Source organism: Miniopterus schreibersii, assembly GCF_964146895.1.
Source record: "Miniopterus schreibersii genome assembly, chromosome: 16".
Classification (NCBI taxonomy): domain Eukaryota; kingdom Metazoa; phylum Chordata; class Mammalia; order Chiroptera; family Miniopteridae; genus Miniopterus; species Miniopterus schreibersii.
This window is the reverse complement of record NC_138116.1, coordinates 16,071,770-16,091,548: the sequence shown is the minus strand read 5'-3', so window position 1 is coordinate 16,091,548 and position 19,779 is coordinate 16,071,770. Positions and strand designations below refer to the sequence as shown.

General features: G+C 41.1%; 3 protein-coding genes across 5 annotated transcripts in view; 2 read left to right on the top strand and 1 right to left on the bottom strand.

Annotated features, from left to right (window-relative positions):
- Nucleotides 1–5,670, top strand: part of TOM1L1 (target of myb1 like 1 membrane trafficking protein) — a 38,684-nt gene extending 33,014 nt beyond the window's left edge. For both annotated transcript variants that reach the window (XM_081116053.1, XM_081116052.1), the window contains 4 exons: nt 1,943–2,048; nt 2,491–2,572; nt 4,064–4,126; nt 4,725–5,670. In XM_081116053.1, the coding sequence (XP_080972179.1) occupies nt 1,943–2,048; nt 2,491–2,572; nt 4,064–4,118 (243 nt within the window). In that variant the 3' untranslated portion in view covers nt 4,119–4,126; nt 4,725–5,670. The remainder of the gene's footprint in view (nt 1–1,942; nt 2,049–2,490; nt 2,573–4,063; nt 4,127–4,724) is intronic.
- COX11 (cytochrome c oxidase copper chaperone COX11) lies at nt 5,597–11,881 on the bottom strand. The gene is made up of 4 exons (XM_081116054.1): nt 11,413–11,881; nt 8,301–8,456; nt 6,898–7,023; nt 5,597–6,495 (listed from the first exon to the last, which is right to left on the bottom strand). Exons 1-4 carry the CDS (start codon nt 11,773–11,775, stop codon nt 6,313–6,315), a joined length of 828 nt encoding a protein of 275 aa, XP_080972180.1. The 5' UTR covers nt 11,776–11,881; the 3' UTR covers nt 5,597–6,312.
- STXBP4 (syntaxin binding protein 4) overlaps nt 11,824–19,779 on the top strand; it is a 117,691-nt gene continuing 109,735 nt past the window's right edge. The window contains exon 1 of one of the 2 annotated variants that reach the window (XM_081116051.1): nt 11,824–11,938. The gene's annotated coding sequence lies outside the window, so the exon portion shown is untranslated. The remainder of the gene's footprint in view (nt 11,939–19,779) is intronic. The other variant, XM_081116050.1, reaches the window with a different exon arrangement.

Sequence of the window (19,779 nt, the reverse complement as noted above, 5' to 3'; positions counted from 1 at the left end):
CCCTAGTAGGGGGTGTGCAGGAGGTAGCCAATCGATGATGTTTCTCTCTCATTGATATTTCTATCTCTCTATCCCTCTCCCTTTCTCTCTCTCTCAAAATCTAAAAAAAAAAGAAAAGTGAAATTTTGCATTTGCAAAAACATGCAGATGACCCTAGAGGTATTATGCTAAGTGAAATAAGTCAGACAGAGAAAATCTTTTCAGATAAATGAGTTGAGTCTCCCTTCTGTTAGAAAGACGACTAAGGACCAGAATTCTTTTAGTGTTGTTCACATCAGCTGTCCCTACTTCTTTCCTCCCATCCTCTTTGACAGACTTCACAAGCTCTCACCCTTACCACGCCACCCTCTTTGCCAGGTCAGCAGTGACCTCCGTATTACCCAATCTGGGACTGCAGTTTGCAGTCCTCCTCTTACCCGATTTATCAGCAAGACAAAACCAGTCACTTCCTCCTTTTTGCACGTGGCTTTCCAGCACCACTCATTTTTGGTTCTTCTCTCATCTCACTTCTTCTTCTCCTTTGCAGGCCCCTCCTCCTATACCAGCCTTTCAATGTTGGAGACCCCAGGGCTCAGGCTTCAGACTCCTACATTCTTTCTTCTGTGGACTTTTGGTCTCATATCTTGACATACCATTCAAATTCTGACAACTTACCATTGGTATCTGCAGCCCATACCCCTCCCCTAAGCCCAGAACTCATGCATCCACCTTCCACATAACATCTTTGCTTTCTTCCCAGCTCTGGCTTCCTACCTGCCCTTCCTGCAGTCTTTTCCTCCTCAGTTAATAACCATGCCACTATTTCAGTTGCTCAGGTCAAAAACCTTGGAAAATAGTGCTTGACCCTCTACCTTTTTACCTTTTACCATCAAAATATGTCCATTGTCCAGCCACTCTCACTACCTCCACTTCCACATCCCAGTCCAAGCCACCAGCTAGATTCTACAGCAGTCTCTTAAGGGAGACCTGCTTCAGCCTTCACTCACCACTCCACTCCCACCCCTTCCATACGATCTAGTCTCAGCACAGAAACCAGATCAATCTTTTTTTTTTTTAATATATGATGTCACTTATCTGCTCTAAACCCACCCATAATTTTTGTCTTCACTCCATTTTACTCAGTAAAAGCCCGAAATGCTGATCCGACCCCTTCCATTACTTCTCCAGCCTCACCTCTCACCCTGTTTCCCTTGGCGTACTCTACTCCAACCACACTGGCCTCCCCACTTCAGAGCACATGACCTTGTGTGTCCCCTCACATTATCACAAGGCCCACTTCAGAGTCGGGGCTCCACTTACCGTCTGCAGTGGCCACTGTGATCACAGCAATATCCCACTTCATCTACCCCAGCCTTTCTTGTCCCTGCTACCCTGCTTTTCTCTTAGAGCACTTGTCACCCTCCATCCATGAGGGCAGGGATTTGGCCTGTTTTATTTATTGCTTTATTTGTAGTGCCTGGCATCTAGGTGCCCAGGACCTATTTGTGCAACAAATAAGGAAAATTACAAGAAAGATATTTCCAGTTAAGACTTTAAATCTCTATTGGTCCTTTTTAAATGCCATCACTTTATGCCTTTCTGTAGGGTCAAGATATTTCTTTTCCTGTTTGAGGCTGAGATTTCATATTTAGTGTGAAACAACAGAATCCAGATTGAGCTATATATTCCTGCTTTTATTTTTTTTAAGCAACACGTTTGTTTTATTTACTTTTACATGGGAAACGAGGTGCAATGGGCGTGAAGCCAGACAGAGAAGCAGTACATTTTACAAGTGGTTATTACCTAAAAAACTAAAGTAATAGTTCACAATTACTAATTCTTGTCCAGTTGAGAGTATACTCTTCTTAGAATAGTGCCCCTTGGAAGCCTAGGAATCTAAGTAATGAAAAAAGGAAAACTTATTATAAAATGTTTATTTGAATATGCACTCTGCTTTCTTCAGTTTTCGGACTATTCCACTTCAGTATTACTACAGCCCGTGAGTCTACACACTATGCCAGCCACACCGTCAACCCAGAGCCTGCCAGCCTTGCCCGGCAACCACCCAGGTACTCGGGACCCTATTATTCGCCTCAAATAAGGGAAAACTGTGACTATATAAGTCTGCCAGAGATTTGTTGGTCATTGAAAATAAACATATAGAGGAAAAATTAGAGTTTACTTGGCATTTTTAAGTTCCATGAAGTAAATTCAGGGCAAATACCATTATGACTGACATTAGGAAATTGTAAAAATGCTTGGGTTGTGCTGAATATTGTATTTTGAACACAGAGCGTAAATGAACCTTTATTTGAAGTTGGAAATCTTTTTGTTATATAGATTTGTTGCACATGGGAATAATATTAGAACACCAGTGTATTTGTTTCCGGTTTTTAGTGTTTGCTAGGATCTTATGTTTGAAGTGTAAATCACAGAGAGAATACTAATCATGCATATTCCCTCAAAAAGCACGATGTGTGTTTACTGTTATTTTTTTTTTTTTACCTAAAGCAATGACAAAAAATGATCTCCAGCCACCCAATTACTACGAGGTAATGGAGTTTGATCCCTTAGCTCCTGCTGTCACGACAGAGTAAGTCATTTACAAAATGATTAATTTATTTGTCTTGGTTCCCTTTGATAGCAGAGCTAACAGGGCTTGCTTATCCATTTCACTTTGCTTAGATCTTGGCACAAATTGATGACCTTATTAAAAATGACTTATGAGGTTTTATGGGAGCTGTTGCTCTTAATGGTCTTACCGTTCTCGGTCTTATGACAAAAAAAGTGCTGGGGTTGCATGTTAAGAGTAACTGGAACCATCAGGTGCATTAATGGATTCCTCGTGCCTTGGCAGAAAGTCAGGCTCTCCAGCTTGAGAAGGGCACCCACTAGTCACTGATTAATGACATACATGTTGATGGGATATTTTAGCTGTTTTTTCACTCGTAATCCCCCAAAAAACTTGTAAGAACTTGTTTCTAGTCTTCACTACACATGACAGGTCTGTTTAAAATGGATTAATAAAACAGTGTAAAAATTGTTTAATTTGAAATCCTTAAAGCACCATTATTTTATGATACCCTGCTGGTCAAGTGTATATACATGTTTATGGGATGTTAGGCTCATTAGAGCTTTCATAGACTTCAACTGACTGAAGGTTACCCCAGATTGTTAAAAATGATGAAAGCAAATTTATGGAAATCATTGTTTAGAAACTGGCAGCCTCCAAGCTCTATCTCTGCCTATAGCTATGTTTTGTTGGACCCATGCAGAATTTAAAATATGCATTTAAAAATTAATTGCCAACAGTTCAACACTGGGACATTTCAAAAAAATATCTGGACCTCTGGATTCTTTTAGATGCTAGGCCTGCATTTTTACGTTAGCCATAGGCTGGGGCTGAGGAGTGGCTGCTCCTTTAAATTAGGCAGGCCCTGCACCTGGCCCCCTGCATCCATTCATTTGCTCTGCCTGGCAATGTGGAGGCATCTGAGGTTTTGACCCCTAGTTTAAACCCTCAATGTAGTGATCTATTTTGGAATAATTAATGGATAAATCTTGATAGGTTTAGGTGCTCATTAAGTATTTTCCCCTAATAGGATTTGAAATTTCCCTAGGTGATTGTTTTATAAAATGTCACTGAATGTATTAGTGGTTTAAGGAATTAGAGATTGGTTAAACTAGGTATGCTGACATTGAAGCTAAAGGTGGCTCATGAGTTTGGACTGTAATAACAGGTTAAATAAGCTGAAGTCAATAAATTTTTTAAATGTCTTAAAATCAGGAAAAGCTGAACTATTTTTTTTTAAGTGAAAGCAAACTTTCCAGATTTTAGCCATATTTTTCATTAAGTCACAATTAAAATGAATTGATTATATAATATACACATTTTTAAGATGCATAGGCATTCCACCACTGGGATCTGCGAAAGCTACAATGTAAGATTCAAGGCAGAGATTTTGGTTTTATTCTCTTATACGGAACAGCTAAGGGCACCCGAGTTTTAGTTAAGGATAAAAGCCAAAATAGTACTTTGAAAGTGATGTATAACCCTTTTGCCACGATGGCTTGTTTGTTTCAGAGCTATTTATGAAGAAATTGATGTTCATCACCGCAAGGGCACTCAAAGTCAGTGACTCTTGAGGTAAAGACTTTGACTTATCCAACCTTCATTCTCCATTCTGCATGATTTCAGTGTAGTTATCACTTTCCCTAGTTAGTATTTACAGTTTTTAAGAGCTAGCTGAGTCTCTGACACTTTGAGTGAAATATTATTATATAGTTTCCTCCAAATCACTCGAGTCTAGTGAACTGTTTGTTCACTAATGAAATACATTCTTTGTGACCTTGTTAACTAAAAACAGTAAATCTTGGGAAGCAGGAATTGGTTTATGTACAGAAATATCAATGCTAACAAAAACAGATGACCAATAAAAACTTTTTAGCACTGGAATCAGACATTTGCCTTTTATGTGCAATTAATACCTGTTAACGGACTATTAGAAGCCATTTATTGTTAGTCCAGATAGGTCCTGATTATTTTTTTGCTGTACTAGTCACCCCGTTATTTATGAATGAATGCATGGCCACTAACAACCTATTAACCTGTTCCCCTCGCCTAACCCACCCCCAATGGAAATAGTACATTCCCGCCTTTCCTCTACTAGTATGTGGCTCTCGAGTTATATAGGAATGGGGGAAGGGAAGGATGGGGACGGTTGACTCTCTTCTGTTTATTCTAGGTGAGAGTGAAGGACCAGCTCACTAGCTGCATTAGGGGTAACTACTCTCTAAAAGGTAGACCCTGTCCAGCTTTGAGGCCCAGAAGACAAGACCTACCAGCACATCAAAACCATGGTGGAACATTTCTCCTCTGCAATAGTACAGAAGAGTAACAGTGCAAGCTTTATCTCAAAAAAACTTGGTTTTAACATATGTTCACTTAAATCTTCAACAGAAGAAAAATTCATTGTACTGAAGCCAACTGGTTAATTGGAGCATCTTATGTTTCACAGGCTTTCCTACATTTAGAAATCATCACAGCTGTGATGAGCGTAGATAAGTATTATTTTATTACAAAATCATTCTGAATAGATGTTAAGCACGAAATGTGAGAAACTATATTATTCAGGAAAAATAGCGAGTGCCTTCATTTAACTAAAGCCGAATATAAAAGTTAATTTGCACTTCTTTATAAATAATAGTCTTGCCCGGCTGGTGTTGCTCAGTGGTTGAGCACTGACCCAGGAACCAAGAGGTTACCCATTGGATTCTCAATGGGTCAGGGCACATGCCTAGGTTGCAGGCTCAATCCCCAGTAGGGGGTGTGCAGGAGGCAACCAATCGATGTTTCTCACATCGATGTTTCTCTCTATCCCTCTCCCTCTTTCTAAAATCAATAAAAACATATTTAAAATAATAATGTTTAGAATTATGAGCTGTAAAAACCTTAATATTGTAGTTTATATTTCAGGTACCCTGAAGAGGTCACAGGACACTACATCGAGTTGCCTTTAAATATGATTCTTTATAATACTAAATGTTCTCTTTATTTTCTTTTTGATGCAATTTAATACTTTCATTTGGAACAAAGACTACTGGAAAACAGTAAAAATAAATTATGCATTCATTTATGTCATAAATAACAATGACAATTAAATTACTATTAAAACAATTTAATACATCTTTTTTATAGAGTTGCTCATTACAGAACTTCTAATGTCAGTAATCTGCACATTTCCCACACTTACATTTTAACATTTCAGGGACTTGGAACTATCACAAGAAATACTAGCAGCCTGGTAGATACTTGCATTTCATTTCAAGATACCAAAATTTCAAAGTAATTTCAAACAGGGCTTAGTGATTCCTCTTCCATCTTGAGCTTTTAAAACAGTGACTATACACAATGAAAAAAGTAGTAACCAACTGTTTTAGAAATACAGCCAGAAGTTCTGACCTAGAACCTAAGACAACACGGCATTTAAAAAAAATTATTGCTACAAGTATGTAGTGCTAATATTTGGAAGGGGGCCATGCCTACATGTTTAAGAAACAAAGCAGTTTCTTATAATACTTAGCAAAGTTTGGTTTTGAACAGTCATACATTCTAAACAGGCACGTGGATTCCTAATGCTAAAAAGCTGAACCTGTTCTCTCAATTTTAAGTAGGGTAAATTAGTTGGAGGGGGGGGGGACATCAGTACATATTTAAAATAAAAGGCATAAAACAGAATAGAATACATTATTGTAGAATGTGTCTCTTCTGAGAAGACAAGATACATGATTTTTCAAAAATCACAAATTCGAAGCAGGACTTAGTTGCTGACTTCAATTATAGCCTGGAATTGGCAACTTGTGCCCCTCCTTTGCTTCAAAAAAAGTATAAGAAAGAGTGATGAGATCAACATTCGCCATTCTTGGATCTTCAGCAAATTCAGGATCAATGTAGAAAAACACTGGCATATCTACTTCCTCTTGTGGATTAAGCCTTTGTTCTTCAAAACAGAAGCACTAGAAGTTATAAAAAGGCATTTACTTATTAATATTTCTATTGTATTACATAGATACTAATGGTGCACTTCTTGGCTTTAATAAGCACACTGTTAAACATAATCTTTAAGTTCTAAACATAATCTTTAAATTCTGTGATAGGGTAACAGCATCTTTTCATCTCAGATTGAGTTCTGCTTTAAGGATTGAGAATCAACAAATTCTAATCTTAAAAGCAGATTTCCATTTGGTTTGGCTCTAAACCTCCACAAAGCTGTTATAAGCAATGAAAAAGAAAAACAGTTTGAAGTTTAGAAGAAATGAGTTTTCAGAAATCAGTACCTACTAAAACACTGCAGTAAATTTAGTACTAAACAGTTTTTTGTACTTTTATTGTATTCTATAGTTTGCATTTAGTTGTACCTGTATTTTATTGAAATACTGTCCAGCTTCAAATGGTACGACATTGTATGTAGAAATTCCGATTACTGGTTTGTCAGTAGGATTCTTAGCTTTATAAAATGCCAGTGCAGTCTCTCCAGGCACTACCTGTTTTTTTAAAGAAATATATACATGATCAATACCTTAAATCTCACACAGCTCCTTCTTTTCCTACTAAATCAGTCATATTTTTCCTATCCACCAGACCATCATACCTAATCTAAACTAATGCTAAAAGTTAGCAAAACAGTGAATACTACCCATGAACATCTGATTTTCAAATTTTACTTATATAACAGAGAAGAACCAATGCTCTATTGCATACTTAGTTATGGATTGTCCTCTCACATATCTGAAGTCACCAAGCAATAATCTGCAAATTAATTTAAAATGTGTTCAAGGACATTACAGCTCAAGCCTAACTTCTTCACTTATTCCTAAATATCATCATGATTTACTAAAAATTCTTTTTAAAAGGTTACCAACCTTACCCTTGGCTCACAGAGTAAATTTAACTCATAACCAGAGTAAAACTGACTGAATACAACTTTTATTTAACCAAAAAGCACTAATAATTTGAGAGAACAGATAAGTTGCAAGGCTTAAAAAAAAATCAATTTCTGTCACATGTAACAATTTAGCCACTGATACCTTATATACTACTACGTGACTGGAACTAATGTTCAAAATTATCACCTACAAAACCCTCAATCATTAAAGCGATTCAGTCATGTTTACAACCTGGGAGAGCACTAATAAGGGTTTTTCCAGTAAGAGTTATAATCAAGCTTTTCTGGCTATTCATCAATTCAAGAGAGAATTTCAGTAAGTCCTCCTGGATTCCACTTAGTCAAGATTTTAGGAAACCTTCAAGGTACAGTCTTTCTGAAGCAGAACATGACTAGTATGGCTACTTCAAAGATCCTCAAAATTTATTTTTTAAGGAACAGGGATACTTTTGATGTAAATTAGTAAATTCTACTTTTCACTTTAAGGGATGATTTTCAACATTTTTCTTATCCAATCGTTTACACTTGAGGAAAAGTCAACTATATTACAGGACAGCTCCTATTCTCAAGATTAGTATAGACCAGAGAACTTCTTAGTGAACTCTTAACATGATTCTAATAAAAACACATCACTTCCCATTGTTCCAAACTGACTTTTACTGTAGTACCATGTAACTTAAAAGTTAAAGTATATTCTATAGAGCATTGTCAAAACGTAATTTGTGGAAATGAAAGAATTACAGTAATGGAATCAGTCAACATTTTGAAATTAAATTTAAATGAGTATTTCCTAGGTTGTGAAACAATTTTAAGTGAAAAAAGGAATTTTTACACTGAAAAAAAAGCAATCTTTTAATAAGCGCTTTAATCACTTACATATATTTCTGTTTGCTGAGGTCTGAAGTTCCACTGGAGACTTGCATGCACATCTGCATTGAAGGTGACTTTAATGATGCGGTCCTTCACGGGCACCATGTTTTCAACCTGGTCTGATCCATGACCTGCTGCTACTGATCCTCCAAGTCCAGTAGTCTAGAAAAATAAAGCACAATGTTACATATTACTTTTAGATGCTGGATGACCTATTCATTGGATAAAATCATAGTTTTAAAAAAATTAATAATTCAATAGGAACCAAGTCTATACTCTCACTGTTTCTTATGAATGTGTCAATGGTTTAACCACTTTGGGTGTTTCAAGGTTAAAGTCATATTTTTTCAGTAATCACTTAGTTATGTCATTTGGATGAGAGCAGACTCTCCACTGATAATACAGCTCAGAATAGCTTTGCATTAAACATACTTTCCTTTATTGGTAGTATTCCCTATCAACTATTATTAATAGAAATAAAATTTACACACAATCCTGTCATTTTAGTAAAACTACTTCAATCCATTTTCCACATTTCTGTCTGGTCCTTTTTCATATTATAAGTTTTATAGCACAGATTAATTTTAGCTTCTCTTCTGTAGTCTGCTTTTCTCAAGCATCTTAAGTATTTTTCCACATTGGTGTTTTTGTAATTTCCTATAACTTTGGTACAGTACAGCTTTTACAGATATCCATCAGAGAACTTGACCCCTTCGGCTACTGAATCAACTAATCATAAAGCATCGGAATAATCTGTGTATGATACTTCTTCCCTGTCTTCATCGCCATTATTTCCTTTATCATCAGAGATGCTTAAAACAATATTCTTTTTTCCGGGGTCGTCATCCTTCTGATACTTGAGGTTGCCAGAATTCTGGCATCTGGGTAATTAATCTGTTGCTATACTAGGAAAAAATAGCAAATCTGAGGTTAGGGGAAGACTCCCAGCAAAACGTAGTATTACTAGCTTCCACTTTTTACACAGGTCAGCCAGCTTCACTTCACCGCCATGAGACATCCTTCAATTACACTATAACCCTAAAAGATGCATCAGAAGGCAAGCCCTTATCCTTGTGTAATAGATAAGTATATTCTTCTACCCAAGAAGGCTATAATACTTAAGTTTTAAGCTATAACTCCTTTTCCTGAAGAATCTGAGTCACTTGAATATAGATTCCTTAATGAACTCTTTCTGACAAGCAGTCGTTGAATACAGATTCTTTAAATCTGTAAGCTTGATGATTAGAGAAATTAAAAAGGGCACTGAAAAGAAACTGTCCTGGTATCTAGTCTAGTTCTGCAACTAACTGGCTCCAAGAACTAACTAAATCTTACTTTCTTTGGGCATACTTTGCAGACTCATAAAATGAGGTCACCGTATTAAGTGGTTTACATAATCCCTTATTTTTGCCTCTAAAGTTTTGATTCCAAAAGTGAGACTCTTTTGGAAATGTCATTTAACATTCAACTGTGATTTAAATTTAGGATCACAAATTACTTCTTTACTTTTCTGACCTGTGCTTGCACACACGTGCACAAAATATTGTCATTCACTTCAGTTTGGGGCAGGATTTCTCAACCTTGGGATGAATGACTTTTTGGATTGGATAATTTTTTGTTTTGGTGGTGGTGGTAGTGATGGTGAGGTGTATCTGTCCTGTTCATTGTTAGATATTTAACAGCATCCCTAACCTCTACCCACCAGATACCTGTAGCACCCTCTTGCCAGGTTGTGACAACCAGAACTGTCTTTGGACATTGCTAATATTCCCTGAGGAATACGATCAAACTCTGCCCTCCCCATATGGTTTGTGGAGACTCATACGTGCTGTTTTGGATTCAGTTCCACTGATTTCACCAACTCATAGTGTTGGGATTCATGCTTCCTCCAGGCTGGCCTCTGATGAGAACTCACATTCTACACTCATCCCCCACAAATCAAGCAAATGCACTTTCCCACATAAATGCTGGTATTAGGAGACTGAAAAGTCCTTCTGATTTGTGCTTCAGTCATCATAAAAATTAAAGGCAAGGTAATCTCTGTACACTCTGGGGAGGTAAGCCAGGCATTAACAGTGGAATCCTTAAAATATTACTAATGCCTGCCTCCCACTCCAAGACATTCCAATTTAACTGTTTGGGGATGTGACCTGGATGTCAGGATTTTAAAAAAACTCACCAGGTGAATCCCCCGTACAAAGAAGTTTGGGAACCACTCTCACATACTGATGAACCCAATATATAGCTCTCACTGGTGGCACGTTTTTAAAACAAATCCCTGGCCCCTTCCCAGACCTCCTAATCAGAATCCCTGGGGATAGGAGAGCCCTGGCATGTTTACTCAAGAAGCTCCAGTGGTCATCCTAATGCCCAGCCAAAGCAGCAAATTACTACTTAAGAACTAAGGAGAATACATATGAAATAGGTGAAGTCTGCCTTTGCCAGTGGTTCTCAAAACATTAGTTTGCATCAAAATCAGCCACTGGGTTTATTAAAAACACAGATTGTGGGGCCCTGCCCCTGGAGTTCCTGATTCAGTCGTTCCAAGAGCTTTAAGAATTTGCACTCAAGTTCCCAGGTGCTGTGGATGCTGCTGGTCCCTAGGACCGCGCTTTTGAGAACGACCCAGTGTCTGACCTAAAAGGGAGCCCAGGGCAAGCACACTAAAGTTAGATACTAATGGGGGCTGGGGGGTCCTCAAAGGCATAATTCTTGCCTCTTTTTATGGATAAAAAGCTACTCCCAGCGTAAGCACCAATTACACGCATACTCCCATTTCCAGGGTTAACGTTCGCACATAAACCATGTGGCTCACAGAACTAATGTATTAATATATAAACTACATTTTAAAAGCGGGCACGTGTGTGAGCCGCTGGAGGGTAAGGCAGACTGCCGGTTCCGGAGTGTAGGCTGCGGACCTTTCGGGTGAGCTGAGCGATCAAGGAATTTCACTCTGCAGTGTGGCTGGCACGAGCACGGTCTCCAGAGCGGGCTGGGTTCTGCCTGCAGCTTTGCCGCTAGGTTCCCCGGTGACCCTGGACGAGTCACCTTTCCGAGCCCGTTTCCTCTCTGGACAAGAATCTCGGAAGACCCTTCCCGGGGCAGCGCCGGCCCCTACCTGGCAGTAGAGCCGATACAGAGGCACGGCGGCGTAGGACGCCCCCAGCATGCCCACGGCGGCCGCGGCCACGTACGTGAGGACGGTCTTGTTCCGCCGCCGCCATTCCTCCTGCTGCGCGCGCACGTAAGGATTCGTGCTCTTCCGCCGCCGCGGCGGCTGCAACGCGAGGTCTCGGGCCAGGCTCGGGCGCCTCCATGTTCCGAGCCGCCTCAGCCCCTTCTCAGCACCTCCAGTCCCGCTCCTCCCTGGCCCGAGACACAGCCCGACCCTCTCCACAACGCTGGTCGGCGGCGCAAGGGGACTCCAGCGCCAGCCACAAAAAGCGGCGCACCTCCATCCCGGACGCCAGAGCCCTCCCATAGCGCCCCGAAAGCACGCACGCCTCTCACGCACGAGATGAGATCTCGCGAGGCTTGCTCGGTCTCGCGATAGCCGAGGTGAGCCCGTCGCCGCCCTGGCCACCGGGCTCTTCAGGATTCTCGGCCTGTAGTCGAGCTACGGCGGCCGGGTTGCCAGGTTACGGGTAAGTTCGCGTTTTGTTTTATTTCTCTCGCCTCCCACGTTGCTTTCCTCCCGCACCTAACCTGCCTAACTAACTTTGAGGAAAGCGCCTCCATTCCTCTCCGCGTGCGCCCCGTCAGCCCTCGGGGTTGTGTCCCTGACGGTCCTAAACTCCATCAGCCTTTGTCTCGGCCGAGCGGCCCTCCGCGCCCGCTGTCCCGCGCGGTCCTTCTACCCGGAGGACTCCGGGCCTCCCGCCTGTGCTCGCCTCCCCGCACCTGGGCTCACGAACCCCGCGTCCTAGGAAGCCTTCCGGTGACCACGAAGCCCAGCGCCCTCGAACACTCGCGCGCGTTTTCTCGGCCCACTGCCCGGGTGGCCCGTGACGACCGGCCCCGTGAAGTCACCACTTGTGGAGCGGGGCAGGCGCCGCCCGGCTGAAGTCTGTGTAGAGGAGAGTGACCGGGATCGGTTAAGGGAGGGCCGGAGGACCCGGGGATGTTGCTCTGAGATAGGAGACGTGTCGGGGATGTCGGAGCTTCCTTCCCTCACGCCACAGGGCAGACTAGGATCTGGGGGGGGACAGGCGGCGTAGCCCATGTCACCGAAAGGGAAGGAGGCGGCTTTCTAGGAACTGCAAAGCAGCGGGTAAGAGCTCAGACTCAGGTCAGGGCTGGATTCGCACTCGGCTCTTCACTGTGGCCTTGTGTCCGTCGGCCAGGTGTTGGCCCTAAGACTCCCGCGGCCTCGTTTGTCAAATGGGAATCGTAGTAATGAGATGATGCCCGTGAAGTGGTTTTCGCAGTGCCCGCTAAAGGCGTAGTGAAAGTTAGTAAATGTTAGGCTTTCTAATGGCCGGAGCTGCCTGAGAAGCGGCATGGTTTTCAGTCATTCGACGTTTATTTATCCCACGCTTACTGGGCCAGACCCCGTTCGGCCTCCTGGGGCTACAACAGAAAGTCAAACAAGGTCACTTCTGTTAGGGAGAGTGTTTTCTTCTGACCGCTCCGTAGATCATCCAGTAACAGGTACATAAATAAGGGAATTTCACACAACCACCTGGGCAGGGAAGGCAATGGAATAAGATGATAGTGTGGTTTTATTTTCTTTTGTTTCTTTCAAGGGCAAAAAACTTATTTTTGCGGAACTTCATGCTGCACGCTTTCAAAGAGAGAGCCACATAAGAAAGCAAAAATGTTACCCTCTCCTCATCCTAGAAATAAATGAGAAGGGCATACAATTTCTTCTTAAATCACAACACTTGGAAGTTTAGCGCCAGCATCCAAAATGAACAGAAAAGGGGGGAGGATACGACATTTACTATGTATTTCAGATTTCTTTGGTTGGGGTTCTCCCCATGTGGTATTAATATTTCTTCATTCAATTCATATTACCAAAACAGTAAAAACCAGAAGAAAAAAAAAATATACACACACACACACACACACACACAGTGGTTGCTGAAACTGGGCACGTTGCTCTCTTCTATGCAGGCATTCCTGGGAAAATTGCTGGAAAGACTGGCTGACATTCTCTTTTTACGTTAATTTGTTTTATAAAGAATCATCGTAAACATCCCAGTGTCTGCCTCTTGGTTATTCGTCTCGCACTCTGTTGCCGGTACTGTGGGGGCGCTGGTGTCCACGGCGGACGGATGGCCGGTTTGGACCACAGGCCCCTTGTGGGTTCTCTAAAGCCTGCCCCGCAGCTGGGCCGGTCGTGGGCGGGAAGGTCCCGACGGGACCGCTCAGACAAGCTGGATTTGGATGGGCCGGCCCCTGAGGCCGTGCGCCCTCTGGGATTCCGTTCTTCATCGTTGCAGCGTCGGCAGCCCTGGGGAAGGTCCGGGCGTCTGCCGTAGTAGCCACACCGGGGCTGGCGCCGGGCTGCGGCGTGGCGGTGCCCCCGCGCCCATACCCGCCTGCGCCGGCCACGCGGGCGCTTCTGCACCCTCCCCTCCCTCCACCGCCTCGAGCCCCGCGTGTCCGCAACCCACGCTGCGCGCCCCTCCCCAGGGCTTATCCCGCTGGATGGCCGTGCGATGTATAAATACATCCTCTTTGGTATCATGTCGATGGATAAATCCATACCCATTTCTGACGTTGAACCACTTGACCATGCCAAGGATTTTGGTGGCGAGAAGTTTCTTCTCCGCGTCTTCAGTGCCTGCTGGGCTGAAGAGGCAGGGCCCGCGGGGCCACAGGGGTTTCCTGCGGGGAGGGCTGCGGTCGCCGGGGCCTCGGCCTGGGGCGCACCACGGCCCACCGGGCTCCTGGGCTCGGGGTCCCAGGGGATCACGGCGGCCGCCTCCGCTGGAGGTGGTGGGGGCGGTGGGGGCCTCGCCCGCCTCGCTCATGCTGCCTCCTTGGGCACCTTGATGGCAGTTAGTCTGCGGTTAGCACGGCTGGTGGTCGCGGCGGCCCCGGTCACTCTCGGGGAGGCCGATGGCGATCTCAAGCCACAGGCGGCCACAGGCCAGGTTGGGTCTCGTGGCCGAGGTAGCTGGAGCTCTCCCGCCGCCATTCCTAGATAACAGTGTGATTTTATATGATGAGGAGGAAGAGTTAAGTCTTACTGAAAAGCTGACGTTTGAGCCTGGTCCCAGTTTATGATGATGAGCGCTCTCTGTACAATGACAATTCCAAGCCATGCAAAGGCCCAGAGGTAAGAAAGAGCTACCTACCATTGAAGAGCAAGTACGTGTTCCCAGCATGGAGAGCAGGAAGGAAAGGGTTAGGAAGCGAGGGCCAAGCAGGCATACAGGGGCCAAATAATACAGAGCCTTTAAGCCATGTCCAAGGGTTTGGATTTTAGTCTAAAATTATTAGGAAGTATACAAGTGATAGGATCTGATTCACATTTTTATTGTTTATGCTATAGAGAATGGATTAAAGGGAGAAGGGCAGAAATGGAAGTAGGCAATTGCAGTAGTCCAGGTGAGTGTTGATGGTCACCTTGAGTGAGTGATTGATTAACTTGTGGTGACAAGGCCAGAAAATTGTAAAGCCAATAAAATCCAAGCACCTTCTGACTCTTGTCTGCTCTGGCACAAAAATCTCAAGATTCTATGATTCTACAAACTTATTTGTATTGTTTCATGAGAATGTTTGAAAAGCTTTTTCATCTCTATCTCCCTTAGTTATTTAGGGATTGTCAGCTCTTTCAGGACAAGATGTCGTATTTTAAATTTCTTACAGCATAGACTCAAACCCTGTGCAAATGTTAATGTCACTGAAAGCAAGAGTACATTCCCTCCAACATTCTCTCTAGGCAACCTTTTCGTGTAGCAACAGGTAGCAGTACATATAAATGTCAGTCATAGTGTCTTTATCTTGGATTCCATTTTATTTTGTTTCGTAATTGCACATGAAACTGTTCCTTTCCAAGGTACTATAATCTTGACAGCAATAAAGTGATGTTGGCTGCAATTCTTTTGATCTGAGTCTGCTCTTGATAATGCATAAATCATTATGATAACCAATGCTAAATAATGGATTCTGCCTTGAATGGAATGGGAGCAGCTCAGGGCAAGGCTAGTACAACCTTGTGCAGGTAGAGATGTTGATTACGAACTTAAAATATCAGGGGCTGGACTGAGATTTCAGACTTGGCACCTTTAATTCGTAATGTCATTCTTCGGCCATAAATAATTAGTCCTTGTAAACCCTTTCTAGTTAGCTATGATCGTGCCTAACTTTACATAGTAGGTAAAATAGTTTATTTTTTATACAAATCATTTTGGGGATGGAAGTGAGAGAATTAGTGAAGTTGGAAAAGGAAAAAAATTTTGATAGTCACACAGTATTTTCTTATCTGATTATTGGTGTTCAGACTTTATGAAGACTTGAAGGATTATAAAGATGTGTTATGTTTAAATTTTGGTCTCTAATTTTTTGGCATTTTTAATGGATAATATAAATTAAGGAAATTGCAACTTAAATCTTAGTATGTTAGTCACTGAGCTTATTTCGTAACTGTCTGTCTGTCTAATAAAGTTGCTGGGTCCATTTGGCAATGTGAAATACCTAACAGTTAATCTAGCATTACAAGCAGCTGCTTATTTGGTAGCTATATATTACAAGATTTTCCTTGTACCTGAAAGAGGAAGAGTAATGCATTTGAATGAATGGTAAGAACAGTGAATTCTAGTTTGCTTGAGACTAGGCTGAATAATCGCTGTTTTCCAGTTAGATTAGTTCATACTAATGACGTGAGGTTGCCTCGGCCAGTCTGGGTGTCCTAGCTTCTTATCCCTGGCACCCTCCTTTAAGCCACATGCTTCAGGGGCTACTCCGTTGAGAAGGTTTTAGATAAGTTTATATGATTGATAGATAAGATAAAATGAAAACAGAAGTCATTCATCAGTAAAAGGCATTTATTTTTTTTCCAAGTAACATTTATCAAGATCCGGGTGAGGTTCCTGGGTCTGTGACCTGTGTAGTTGCTCAAGGCCCTACTTTTAAAAGGGCCCTGAGCTTAGTTGGGCCCTGTACTTGGTTTAATACTCTGCTGTTGCGATCTTGAATTCTTTTTTTTTTTTAACAGGGGCTTGCATTTTCATGTTGTGCTGACCCCAATATACATGTTATATCCCAAATGAACTGACTGGCATTCTGACATAATGCAAGGCTAAAGCACAATCACCCTGTTTGGAATTAGCAAAGGTTAAAGGTAAGAGATAAGGCAAAAGGCAATTCAGGTTCCCTGAGAAGAGTCAGGTTGTATGAGATGAGGTCAAGCAAAAATCCAAACTCCTTTCCACTACCCATGAGACCGGTTAATGTAGACCCTGCCTACTTCTCCAACTTTATCTCCGATCTGTCTGCATTCACTGTGCTCCAGCCACACTTCTTTCTGTGCTGTAAACACCCCACACTTATTTTGCTGCCTTGAGGCCTTTTCTCTGCCTGGAGCACTTGGTCTCTCAGTTTTTCTCCTGGCTGGCCTATTATGTGGATCTTGGCTGAGACACTACTACCCAATCTAAATTAGCACTCCTCTGTCCAGTCAGATTGGATTATATTATCTTTTGGTATCTGAAAGTTAGTTCATTTTGCTGTTTCCTTTTTTATTGTTTTTCTCCCAACACTAGAAAGTAAATACTGTAAAAGCAGGGATCTTGGATTGTTTAGCATAATAGCACAAGCATTTAGCATAGTGCCCGCCTATGACTGCACCGAGTAAAATGTCTGGTGGATGAGTGCATGAATGTAGCAGGCAGAAGGGAGTCAGATAGTCTAGGGAAACTTCTGAGAACAGTGATGAAGAGCTCATGTTTCAAGACATCTAGGACTCCTTTGAAGCACTCTGGTATTTCCCACAGGATTGGGCTGTGTGTTACACACAGATGCTATTGGTCCACCCCCAAAACAAATGAGCAGCATTCCTGAACTGTTTAGATTCCTGAAAGGAAAAAATGCACTAGTAGCTGGAGAATTGCCTTTGGGTACACAATAAAGGAGATAGTAAAAGGACCCTTTGATCTTTTATATCTTGATTTCCTGAAACTTTAATGTCATTTAAAAAAGATCAATTAAGTAAAGTCTAGCCCAGGGAAGAGATTTATTTCTGCTTTTTGCCAGTGTTCTTAAACAATGGTAGGATTATATAAATAGTTAATGCTCTCCTGAAGAATCTCTAATGTGATAAAGTGTTCAAATTAACAGTTTCTAAACACTGTTACTTTTTGTCTCAAATATAATTCTGAATCTATAGGTCTAACTTTACAACAAGCAATATTTACATCTGTAATATCTGTTCCAGTGAACCTATAAATAGTAGGTATTTCTAGTTTGTCAATCACCGAATCCACACAGATTATTTATTGGGTACCAGCACCATCCTGCCCTCCTCCTCTCTTGAGATGATCTTATTGTAAAATTGCACTAAAGGAGTACTCTTTTTTCTCCCCTCAAATTCCTCCCAAATGACCTGACTATAGGCTACCCCATTCCATTCATGGACCAGACTGGTCTTAGAGGTTTTAAAAAGAAATTAAAAAAGAAAATCCTCCCCTCAAAAAAAAACCAAAAAAACTGGGGGACTTGTAGTTTAATAAACCCACAATAGAACTTTTTTTTTTATTTTTAGAGCCAAAAATAACCATTACAGGTCATTTTATGAATGATCTTGTCCTTCTACTGGGCAACAGAGGAGTTGAGTGGCTCCTCAAAGTCATGTGGCTTCGGGGCAGTGGAAATGGAATTCAAACAGGGGTATCTTAACTTTGAGACCACTGCTCTTGGTCTAAAGATCCTGGGAGGAATTACTAGAATGAAGGCTCCTTTGTTTACATTCAGGAAATCATTCCTGGTGGAGACTGTTACAAGGTAAAAATGAAAAAAGAAAAAAAAAAAAACCTTCACCAAAAGAACAAAACCAGTAGCGACAAGGTTTGTTTTTCTGTTTCATCAATGTGTGTGTGTGTGTGTATTTTTTTTTTTTTTAGTTGATTTTCAGAGAGCAAGGAAGGGAGAGAGAGAGAGAGATAGAAACATCAATGATGAAGGAGAGTCATTGGGGATCGAGCCCACAACTTGGGCATGTGCCTTGACTGGGAATTGAACCACAATCTCCTGTGTCATAGGTTGATGCTCAACCGCTGAGCCAGGCCAGTCGGGCCATCAGTATATTTTTAATACCAGCTGAAAGTCTACTGTGACCATTCCTCATTAAAAGATACAAAGGAACTGGAAAATAGACCTTTACCCTCAAGGAGCTTTAACCTAATAAATGAATATGAAATAAATGTGAAAATAACAGACTTCAGGCTCTAACTAAAGGTTATATATTCTTAATTATACACTGTTCAACTCTTATCCTATTTTCAGTGGAGCAAAATTATATTTGAAGACATGTTATCTCGCCACTGCTCTGAGTTTGGATTAAGGTGGATCACTTAAACTTGAACTATATTTATTTAGCCTCTCCTAAGTGCAAAACAAAATAAACAAAAACACTCAGCAGATAAAATTCATTCATTTCTGAATTTACAGTAATTCTTGTTGAGTTTGTAAATTATGTCACTAATTAGTTGCCCACATGAGAGATTATATTTAGAATTAAGACCAGAAAATATACTTTTTTAGGAATTAGAAAGTCTTGCTCTCCCTTTCAATATAAGAAACATGTAAATCAGGAGTTCCTTTTTCTTCTGGTTGCTAGGAAGCTGAGACCCAAATTTGAAGCACAATACCAGCAACTTAGTTAACAAACTGGCTACTATATTTGCATTCTCATTTCTCTTGGATTTTACTTTCTATTTTTGTTTTACTAATGTGATTATACATGTCTTTCATTGAAAGTTGCCTCCAGTACTTTTTGAAAATATATAGGATATATATTTTATTTAATAAATAATAATTTAATAAAATATTCTATTAATGTTAAGCTGTACAGTATGAGAAAGGATTCTCTTATCATTAGGTTTGTTCATATTGTTGTTTTCTTAGTCCACTTGTTTTGGTTGAATAAATAGTCCTACTCTTGTCCCCATTCCCACCCCAAACACTTGTTTAGCAAACAGTTTATCTGTTCTCCTGGATTTTTTTTTTCTTTGTTAGGAAAAAAACCCAGTTTTACTAATTACTTCCAAAATAGTAGAAATGATTTTGTTTCAGGCTTGTTGAGATAATAAGGTATCTTCCCAATATATGAGTTGTAAGCATTATACAGTGTTTGTGATATTATAATGATACAAATTTTTGGCCCTCAAATTTAAATTATTAACCAAATCAGAACATATTTAAATGCTAAATTTAAACAAATTCAAACAAAAATGAAATTTTTCTTGAGAATTGAAATCTTTAGTACTATTTTAGTTTCGAAGCTGAGATATGTGTGGGTGTGTGTTCAGTATAACTA

What these genes read in the sequence shown, in the direction of transcription:
- COX11 (XM_081116054.1), bottom strand. Translation starts at nt 11,775, where the DNA reads ATGGGAGGGCTCTGGCGTCCGGGATGGAGGTGCGCCGCTTTTTGTGGC. An exon ending in CTCAGCAAACAGAAATATAT is followed by an intron (nt 7,024 to 8,300) that starts GTAAGTGATTAA and finishes TTAAAAAAACAG; the next exon opens with GTAGTGCCTGGAGAGACTGC. An exon ending in AGTATTTCAATAAAATACAG is followed by an intron (nt 6,496 to 6,897) that starts GTACAACTAAAT and finishes TATAACTTCTAG; the next exon opens with TGCTTCTGTTTTGAAGAACA.